Raw genomic sequence first — 11,939 nt, forward strand, 5'->3', positions numbered from 1 at the left:
ATGAACTTCTCTATAAATAGAGACACTTGAAAACATAATCACAATCCGAATTTTCTCATCCAAGAAATCATCCTCCATTTCTCTAATGCATGAGAGAAGTGTAGGAAACATAAGTTTGTAAACTATTATTGAAAGATACGCTTGTTGTGTTTGTGCAAAACATATCAAGGTTTTCCAAAGTATCCTGAAGGGGATTCACTGTTCATTCCATTTGCATCCAATATACTTAAATTGGTGGGGGCGAATCGAACCTAAAGGTTAGTGTTGTAACACACGCTTTAGAGGTTTTTACGTGCATATCCATCAACCATTTGTTTGTTCAAATGTTGCAGCATCTTCCCACGAATTCAAGTTTTGTCACAGTTACTTCAAGGTGGGTTTGGTTGTCTTTGAAGACACATCTTTTGCCACGAGTTGTTGGATATCACACCTTCTAGCCAAGAACAAATCCACATCGAAGAAATTAGCCCAAGAAAGAAGAAGAAAGAAGAAAAATACTCATAACTGTTTTGGCGGGAAAAACGGTTATGGTAGTTAATTCTGATTTGTTGGTTATTTTGCTGTTTAAATTCCCTCTCTCTGTTTTTCTGTATTCATTGAGATAATTCATTCAATTCTTCTAATAATAATTGATTCACACCATTTCCTTTTCTTCCTCTTCGATTCACTGTCTTCTTCCTCAATCAATCTCTTTCTTCTTCTTTGCAACCATGGATGTAACCATGTTTTACATGGTATCAGAGCACCTTCATTGAAGGTGTTTCTGCCACGCTCCTAACAACATCCGCTGCCTATCCTTTTTCATTCATTGCCTCCTTCATTTTCTTTTCTAGCCAAAGTTTCAATCAAATGGCAAATCAATTTACCACTCAAGCAACAGTGATAGATTCTGGAAATCCATATTTTATACATCTGAGTGAAAATCCAGGATCAAAGATTGTAACAACAATCTTGAATGGTGACAACTACCACGCTTGGGCTAGAGCAATGGAGATGGCCCTTGAGTCGAAGAACAAGATTGAATTTGTAGATGGAACCCTCCCCAAACCAGACATCAGTGATCAATTCTATCCCTATTGGAAGAGGTGTAACAAGTTGGTGGTATCTTGGCTGAACCAATCAGTTGATTCATCAATCTCACAAAGCATTCTATAGATGCAAACTGGCCAAGAAATCTGGGATAACTTGAAGGAAATGTGTTATCAAGGAGATCTTTTCAGAATTTCAGAATTAATGGGAGAGATTTACTCTATCAAGCAAGGAAACCTCTCAGTTGGTGCATACTTCACTCAGATCAAGGGTCTATGCGAACAACTTAATACATTCAAACCTATTCCTTCATGTCTATGTGAGGTGAAGTGCAAGTGCACTCTCATTCCCATCATAAAGAAGTACAGAGAAAATGACTATGTCATTTGTTTTTTGATGGGATTAAATGACCAGTATTCTATAGTGAAGACACGAATCATGTTGATGGACCCCCTGCCCTCAATCAACAAGGTCTTCTCCCTACTTGTTCAGCAGGAAAGACAAAGCACAATGCTCACTGATGACAGCAAACTCATTGCAAACATTTCCAATGATAACTTTGACAACAAATTCAGAACCAGGGGCAGAGGATTTCGAGGACAAACTGGTGGAAGGCAACGAAGTCAATCCAGACCTCAATCCAATCCCAGAGGAGGCAGATGCACTAAGATATGTACATATTGCCATAAGCAGGGTCACACCATCGATGTATGTTACAGAAAACACAGCTTTCCACCAAACTACTTCACCAACATGAACAACATAAATAGCTACATGGTTCAGGAACCAACAGAGGATGAACAATTCACCAATAAACCAACTGATTCATCAACAAAAGAACACAACGAAGGAGCTCTCTTGGGTCTAACACAGGAACAACACAAGAGCCTTGTATCATTGCTAGAGCAATCCAACACTCAACATCATAATGCAAACCAGATAGTGACAGCATCAATCCTGCATAACACAAAAACTTCAGGTAACACCAACACTTGTTCCACCATTTGGCAGTCTGATCCTTGGATCTTGGATATGGGAGCCACAGATCATGTGTGTTACTCCCTATCAAGATTCCAATCTTTTAAACAAATCACACCTATCTCTATCAAACTGCCAAATGGAGAGAACCTAAATGCTCACTACTCTGGTACAGTGGTGATCTCATCTCAACTCTACTTGAACAATGTCCTATGTTTGCCCTCTTTCAACTTCAATCTTATTTCAGTTTCAAAACTTATCAAATCACTGCCATATAGATTGATTTTCTCACACACACACTGTGACATACAGGAACTCCAATCCTTGAAGATAATTGGTGTAGCTAACATGAAGAATGGATTATATGCAATGATTCAGCAACAATTTAAAATGCCTACTGCTCATTCTGTTAATTCCTTCACTAGCTATAATGACAACAATTTATGGTATTGTAGATTAGGACATTTATCTCACAACAAAATGCTTGTTATGCAATCTGTATTTCCCTTCATTCAGTGTAAGAAAACTATGGATCCTTGTGAGACTTGCCATTTGGCCAAACAAAGAAGATTGCATTTTCCTGATAGTATTTCAAGGACTGCTAAGCCTTTTGATCTTGTCCATATGGACATATAGGGACCTTTCTGTGTCCCCTCAACACATGGCCACAAATACTTCCTCACCATTGTGGATGATCACACAAGATTCACATGGCTTCTCTTCATGAGAACCAAGGCTGAAGTCAACCAACACATAAAGAATTTTGCAAATTATGTCAGCACACAATTTGATTCCAAACTCAAAACCATTAGAAGTGATAATGGCAAAGAGTTCTTCCTTACTGAATTTTATGCTCAACAAGGGATACAACATCAAACTTCTTGTGTTGAATCCCCTCAGCAAAATGGAATTGCTGAGAGAAAACACCAACACATCCTAACCATTGCTAGATCCTTAGTATTTCAGTCTAACCTTCCTCTATGTTTCTGGAACTATGCCATAGCCCACTCCATCCACCTTATTAATAGACAGCCAACCAAATATCTCTCAAACAAGTCCCCTTTTGAAGTTCTCTACAAAACCTTGCCTGACTTAACTCACCTTAGAACTTTTGGCAGTCTATGCTATGCATCCACTCTTGCAGCAAAAAGACACAAGTTTGACCCTCGATCAAGAAGATGTGTCTTCTTGGGTTATAAGCAAGGCACAAAGGGGTATCTACTATTATATTGCCTTCATAGACAAATCTACCTTTCAAGAAATGTAACCTTTTTTGAACATATTTACCCCTTCCAGTGTAGGCACAGTGATCCTCATACAACACCTCAAAATGACTCTGCTGCATCAAATGACAATTTTACTCTCTATTCTCTTATGCAATTGACCCCAATGAACCTATTCCTCACCAAACCCATATCCCTAATGAACCTGTTCCTCACCAAGCCCACATCCCTCACAACAATGATGACTCATTCCCTAACACTACTGCTAGGTCACCAAGCCAAGTTACCAACCCTGACCCACCTACTAGGCAATCCACCAGAATTACCTGGCCACCCTCATACCTCCAAGACTACCATTGTAGCTTAGCCTCTAGTTCCCTACCATCCCCTTCACCAAACATCAAATACCCAATACAACAGTTCCTAAGCTATGCTCTTCTATCCCAACCTCACAGACACTACTCCCTAGCTATCTCATCTTTCACTACACCTGCTTCCTATAAAGATGCTATACTTCACAAACCATGGCAGCAAGCCATAGCTACTGAACTAACTGCCCTCCAAGATAACAACACTTGGACTCTTACTGACCTACCTGATGACAAAAGAGCCATTGGATGCAAATGGATTTTCAAACTCAAACACAACCCCGATGGCTCAATAGAAAGGCACAAAGCCAGATTAGTTGCAAAAGGGTTCACCCAAACCGAAGGGGTAGATTATCTTGACACCTTCAGCCTTGTAGTTAAAATGACCACTATTAGAGTCCTCCTTTCTTTAGTTGCCATCCATAATTGGTTTCTCCAACAACTTGATGTTAACACAACTTTTCTCCATGGTGACCTCAATGAAACTGTCTACATGAAAATTTCCCCTGGCCTTCACACCACCAACCCCTCTCTAGTATGCAAACTCAATAAATCAATCTATAGGCTCAAGCAAGCCAATCAACAATGGCATGAAAAATTAACAAAAGTTCTCCTATCTCATGGTTTTCTTAAGTCTCATTCTGATCATTCCCTTCTTACTAAAATCAAGCATTCTAATTTTACTGCCATTTTAATTTATGTTGATGATTTGGTGCTAATTGGTAATGATTTTTCAGAAATTCAACTAACAAAACAACTCCTCAACACCAAATTTAGCATTAAAGACCTAGAAAACTTAAAATTCTTCCTTGGTCTCGAAATAGCTCGATCTTCAAAAGGAATTGCCTTATATCAACGCAAATATGTGTTAGATCTTTTGTCTGAAACAGGAACGCTTGCTGCCAAACCTTGTTCCACTCCAATGGATTACAACATCAAACTTCACTCATCCTCTGGCTCCCCTTTGCCTGACCCTGCTCCCTATCGAAGGCTTCTTGGCAAACTTCTTTACTTAACAAATTCAAGGCCTGACATCAGCTATGCAATTAGCCACCTCAGTCAATTCAACTCATGTCCCACTGATCAACACCATCAAGCAGCAAACATAATCCTCAGATACATCAAATCATCTCCTGTTCTTGGCCTCTTCTTCCCTGCTCAAAATACAACAATCTTGAAAGGTTTTTCAGATTCAGATTTGGCTGCTTGTCTGGACACCAGAAAATCTGTCACAGGGTGGTGTTTCTTCCTTGGTTCTTCCTTAATCTCATGGAAAAGCAAAAAGCAAACCACTGTGTCCAAATCCTCCGCTGAGGCAGAGTATAGAGCTCTTGGTATGGCCTCTTGTGAGGCCCAATGGCTGCTATACCTCTTTCACGACCTCCACATACCTCATCCCAACCCAATTAGCCTCTACTGTGACAACAATTCAGCTCTCCACATTGCAGCCAACCCGGTCTTTCATGAACGCACCAAACACATTGAAATTGACTGTCACATAGTCAGGGAAAGAATACAGAATGACACTCTTCATCTCTTACCAATTCCCTCCTCTTCACAACTTGCTGACTTGCTCACCAAACCTCTATCACCAAAGCCATTCCAATCCAACATTTCCAAGCTTGGCATGCTCAATTTTCACTTGTCAGCTTGTGGGGGGCTGTTGGATATCACACCTGCTAGCCAAGAACAAACCCACATCGAAGAAATTAGCCCAATAAAGAAGAAGAAAGAAGAAAAAAACTCATAACTGTTTTGGCGGGAAAAACGGTTATGGTAGTTAATTCTGTTTTGTTGGTTATTTTGCTGTTTAAATTCCATCTCTCTGTTTTTCTATAATTCATTGAGATAATTCATTCAATTCTTCTAATCATAATTTATTCACACCATTTCCTTTTCTTCCTCTTCGATTCACTGTCTTCTTCCTCAATCAATCTCTTTCTTCTTCTTTGCAACCATGGATGTAACCATGTTTTACACAAGTACCCATCCATAAAGAGCTTGTTGTTAGGTTGGCTATAGCTACCTAACATATAGAATCCCTCGGGTATATTTTTTGGTTCAAATATTGTGACACCTATGTTGTCTAGTCCACCATCACGGGTTGACCAAACTTTATTGAATGTTGAGATTTGAGTTACTTGCAGCCCACCCAGATCAAGGAATCCAGTTCCAAAATCTTCACCTTCATGAACAATTCAACACCAGCAAGAATAAGCATTCATTTATCAAATTGTATTAACATGGAGGAGTAGAAATGACAATATAATAATGGATATATTTACCTGATGGTGGAAAAGCAGGTATTGGGGATGGAAGGTGGAATATGGTGTCAATGGGGAGAGCTTTATCTTTTTGTCCGAAGCGATTCTCTGCACAACAACATTTACGTAAGAAAATTTCCCATTGTTGAGTCTTCCAAAGAAGATTTTGGGAACAATTCTGGCAAGATAAGTTATTATCTGGCAAATTTTGAGAGCAATAATTCTGATAATTTATTTTCCTTGTACAGAATTCTTGATAAAGAACCGAACGGAACCTTTATAAAACGACAAATTACCCTTGATAATTCAATAGATATAATAATAAAAATCGCACATATTATAGTTTATGAATTTAGTTTTGTTATAGCATTGGTGGTATAGAGTTTTGCTACACTATTAATATATATCATTTGTATTGCTTAATCATCATTCATTCATCATAAAAAAAAATAATACAAATGAATAATGAATAATATACTTATTGTGTATAAATCTTTACGTACATATAAATTACACTATTAATATATACAAACTTTTTACACTTATGGATATTGATATTCTTTATGTAACACCTTTATGCACATCGGTTGTCCCATAAAAGTGTGTTATATCATGTGTCACTAATTGTGATTGATTGAACAAAAAGTATTTAAATTAAAATTTAAAATTTAATATTTAAGTATTTTTCTGACAAATCATAACGAGTGACACGTTCGTTGAGTGATACACTTTTTCGGATGTAAAATGTCCACCCATGGGGGCAAGACTAAGTTAACATTCCAAATTAATGATAATCATACTTTTAATTTTTTATGTTAGTTAGTGAAGAGGGTTGGTTAGTAAATACTTGAGAAAAATGCTCACCCATCATTTGTCAGTGACTAAAAATCATATTCAATAAATATATATATATATATATATAGCAAAATATGAAAATACAAAATTTAGCATTGAAAATAGAGAAAATGATATATAAGTATGAGTTAAATACATTGTTATTGTATCATCTACAAAAAAATATTTTAAATAAAGAGTGAATGATGCAATGACACTCACTGTATAGAAATCTTTACACTATTAATACATAAATATTACACTATTCAAAATATACCTGAAATATTCACCCCCTGAAGCATGAGCCCCCATTGACTGAGTTGCCAAAAGAAACAAAGTACAAATGGTTCCCATAATGACACCCATCTTTGGTTCCTTCCACAATCCAAAGGAAATCACAAATAATCACTTCCTACTATAAGTTGTAACCTTGAAACTGAAGCAGTGGCTAGTGTCAGTTCACAACAACTTAATTTGTGTTACTCCTAAATTTTGCTTTAATGAGATGCTAAATTGTTAGCTTTGGAGTGAATCCACCTTCATTATAATGCTTGAATATATAAGATACTTCGAAAAACAGTCCACTGACTTTCCTTTCTAGCATTTGCCATGATTATTTATAATATCTACTATTCTTGACATTTATCTATTTATTTTAAAGAGTTTGCTTAATTATTTCTCTCATTTAAAAATTTAACACTATAACTATTATTTTTTCATGTTTAACTTTACACAATAATTTTTAACTCATGTAAGCCAATATAATTATTTCATTTTTGAGATATTTTTGTTATTTCCCAACGGGTCAACCAAATAGAAACAAATACGGTTTTGTCCTAACAACTTATTAACGTATAACGAGATTTTAAATTTCTTCCAATATGAAGGATATTTCGGGGGGAAAATTAAATAATAATTATTTCCCTTAATTTCCTTTTTATGATTATTCCTAATATGTATTTTTCTATGAGATGGGTCAACCCAATAGAAAAAATATGGTATATTATGGTAACAACATATTAAGGAATAACCATATTTTAAATTGTTTCAATATGATGGATATTTGCTAACGGTAAATAGGAGTATAAAACTATATAAATATTGTAAACAAGTATTGAAATAAGGGGTTATCGTGTCTACAAGGACTTGATAGATTACAATATTTTATTTTTACAATTATTGTTTTAAGCGAGATTATATTGGTTGATTGATTTAGTAACACAAAATACTCTAAATTGTATCGTAATGAGAAGAAGAGTTGTGATTGAACTTCATACTCATTATCCTTACATACCTGATTCTTAATTTAAATTCATTCAATAATGATTAATCCATGTAATGACCTCAAATTTACTTAAAGCTAATGTCTTAGTCAGTTTAGCAACTTATGCAATAAAACCCTATGTCTAGCAACTTTACTCATGAGATTAAGATATGACTTACAAAATCACGCCTCTATATCTAGTAGTTCATGAATGTAAAGCTGAGTTAAAATACAACACCTTAATTGAATTAGCCATCAATGTCATGGTCATTATTAACACTTTATTATTCCACCTCTATGCTGTTCAGTTTGAGAATTATAAATTACAAGATTTACACTATGACTAAATACTAATAAGTAAAATACGTGAGATGGCAAATAAACAAGTTTATGTCTAAAAAATATACTCCTTATTGAGTTAAGCAAGTTTAGAATAATGCAAATGATCGAGGTCGTACTCGATACAAATAATATAACAATTAAAAGGTGTAGTACTAGGAAGTGACTCCTACGTCGTTTCCCAAGGATTATCTTTCAAGCATAGATTCAAACACCTTATACTCACACACAAAAGGGTTTTTTTGTTGGATTAGTATAAACAATAAGCAATTTCAGAAACAGTAAATAAACAATATGATAAAACGACTAAATCTCTTTGGTTCAATCCTCAGTTTCAAAAGATTAATTTCAGATTTCAACCATTAACTTCTGGATTTGTTGAGAATTAATTAACTAAGAGATAATCAATTCAAATTTTCAAAACCTAAGCCTCTAACTAAGCGAAATCAACATAAGCATGAAACAATTAACATATTCTCACGAACTAAACATTCATGCACTAGAGAGTAAACCAACTAAGCGAAGATAAAACTCAACCAACCAATTTCTAAGCAATGGAATTAAGCAAACCATATTCAGAAATAAAATCAACAATAAAGAAACCGAAAATGCATTAATAACAAAACCTCAAGAGTTGTAATACATTATCAAAGGAACTGAGTCCAAAAATTTAGCCTTCCATGGCGCAATGGAAGAACAAACCGAAAATGAAAATGAAGAAGTTTCAAAACCAAAAATGAGGGAAGAATGAAACCCTAGCAGAGCAAAGGGTAAAAATGGAATTCTAAAAATGAGTGAATGTAAAATGTACGAGTAGAATTCGGGTTCCTTCTTTTACAAAGAGTAAAACCAAAAATGGGCTCTAAACAATGGGCCCAAAACTAAAATCGAATTTATAAATAAAAACTCCTAAAATAAAAATACAATTTTCACTTCAACACATATCCTCCACTTCTATAATGCCCAGCATGCCTTTGGTGCAAATATGATATGAAAATGATAATATATTTAATCAGGCCAAATAATCCCAAATTAACTCATTTTAGGAATGTCAGTCTAATAAAGTCTAAAACACTAAACCATGTGAAACAAAGTCAATTAGGCACCAAGAATCATCAATCATGCTAAATTAAGGTTATGAATAGTGTATAATATATTGTTTATCAAATACCCCCGTACTTAACCTTTTGCACTCCTAGGAAAAATCAAGAATTAAGGCTATGCTAACCGATATGCACCAAAGTGAATCATGCAAGAAGATCACAAAAAACTAGAAAATAAACACCTAAGAAAATCACATACTTCACAATGAAATCTAGGAAATGCAATGAAATAGACAAAATCAAACACACAAAAGTAAAGAATTAAATCAATATATTCATGAACATCATTCAATATATTCTAGTATGCCAAGAAACCAATCAAACCAAGAGGCGTGTCACAATAATGATAGAACCTCACAAGATATGTTCTCTAAAGTGCTTACACTCATGTGTCTTAGGTTGCAAGTGTTTACACTCAAATCACTTCATGAAAACAAACACAACCATAGGCTCGACAAGCCTCTAATATCAACATCATAAGCATATGCACATAAAGATCAAAAGGACTTTTCAAAGTTGTAATGGGGCCACAGACAAGGTATGATAAATATGGGATATGTAGCTAAAACCAAATGGAATAAAGGAGCAATGGGGAATAAGTAAAAAGTAAGTAAAAATCATTCTCAAAATAAGACCAAATCTCTAATTCTAATCCTCTTTGCCTTACTCAACCTATCATTCACTTTTGTTTCTCTTTTTTGTTGTTTTTTCTTAAAACATTTCAACACTTATGTACACAATTGCTTCAACCATACATAACTAAGAATCCAAAGATTTGAAGAACAATGCACCCTTTCTTAATACCCATTCCCAAAATAATTCCAAAGCTCCAAAATTCCCTAAGGTTAGGACAATCATGGTTTTTCACTTATAAGCTTGTAGTGAGCTAAATAACAAGGAAAGAGGTAAAAAGACTCAAAGAGGCTATCAAATGATAAATTCATTCAAGGCGGGCTTATATGGCTAAGTGGCTAATTCAAAATAAATACTTAAATAAATTCAATATATGCATGTGAATATCAAGTATCTACAAGAAACAATTGAAGTTCTAGAGTGCAAGTAATCAAGAGTGCAATCACACATGAAATAATATTAGATGACATACAACAACCCATCCACAATTAAGGCTCAAATTCTCACAATGGACAAGTTTATCACAATTGTTTCAACCTGTCAATTCTCAAAAGTAATTTAACACACAAAAATGCATGGATTTACACCACAAGATATCATGACTTAAGTGGAAGAAAGTATGAAAGAAAATGTCCAAACCTAAGCAAAACCTAAAAATCAAAGAAAAGCATGCATCAACAAAAACTTACAACCTACAATAGTCTCCCCTCACACTTAAACTACATATTGTCCTAATGTAGCACAATTAGAATATCTAGACATACACTATTAACCTTGAGTCGATGCCCATTAACCTTGAAGCTCTTATTTATGAATTCACTTTTGATTTCTACAGTATCATAAGAAAACACATTATTAACTACAAAAGGACCAATCCACCTAAAATGAAGCTTGCCACTCATGAGTCCAAGCCTAGAGTTATACAACAATACTTTTTGGCTAACCAAAAATTCCTTTCTATAAATCAATTTATGATGGAATCTTTTGGTATTCTCTGTGTAGAACTTAGAGTTCTCATAGGCTTCTAAGCGGATCTCATCGAGTTCACTAAGTTGGGGCTTTCTTTCTTCACCAACTTGATCAAGAGCCATGTTACAAGTTTTTATAACATAATATGCTCGATGCTCTATCACTACAAGAAGATGACATGCTTTACCCAAGACAACCCGATAAGGGGACATCCCTATGGGTGCCTTTTAAGCAGTTCTATGTTCCCAAAGAGCATCTTCAAGCTTGTTGCTCCATTGCTTTCTATTAGGCTGGACCATCTTCTCCAAAATCCTCTTTATCTTTCTAATTGAAATCTCAACTTGCCCATTATATTGGGGGTGATAAGGTAGGGAGACTCTATGAATAACCTCATATTTCTTGAGCATAGCTTGAATGGATCTATTATTGAAGTGGGTGTCTTGGTCATTAATAATGGCTCTCGGTATGCCAAACCTGCAAAAAATATGAGACCTAACAAAATCCATAACAACCCGAGCATCATTAGTCCTAGTGGCCTTAGCTTCCACCCATTTAGAAACATAATCAACAACATGCAAAATATATTAAAAGCCAAAAGAAACAGGAAATGGACTCATGAAATCAATACCCCATACATCAAACACCTCACAAAACAGCATAGGTTGTTGAGGCATCTCTTGTCTCCAATAAAGGGTACCGCCTGCTCTCTAACACTTCTCACAAGTGCTATAAATCCTCCACACATCTTTGAAGATGGCGAACCAATAAAATCCAGAGTCAAGTACCTTTCGTGTTGTCCTTTGGGTATCAAGATGGCCACCCACTGTAGAAGAATGGCAAAATTGAAGGTCTGACTCAATCTCATGATCTAGAATGCATCTTCTAGTAATCTGATCAGTACACAATCTCTACAAATAGGGATCATCCCAAACATA

At 35.3% G+C, this 11,939-nt stretch overlaps 1 protein-coding gene across 1 annotated transcript; it reads left to right on the forward strand.

Moving 5' to 3' along the window:
* Positions 1,156–2,643, forward strand: LOC109347040. The gene has a single exon (XM_019586772.1). The coding sequence runs from the start codon at positions 1,156–1,158 to the stop codon at positions 2,641–2,643; it is 1,488 nt and encodes a 495-aa protein (XP_019442317.1).

The sequence above is a fragment of the Lupinus angustifolius genome, chromosome LG05 (assembly GCF_001865875.1).
Source record: "Lupinus angustifolius cultivar Tanjil chromosome LG05, LupAngTanjil_v1.0, whole genome shotgun sequence".
Classification (NCBI taxonomy): Eukaryota; Viridiplantae; Streptophyta; class Magnoliopsida; order Fabales; family Fabaceae; genus Lupinus; species Lupinus angustifolius.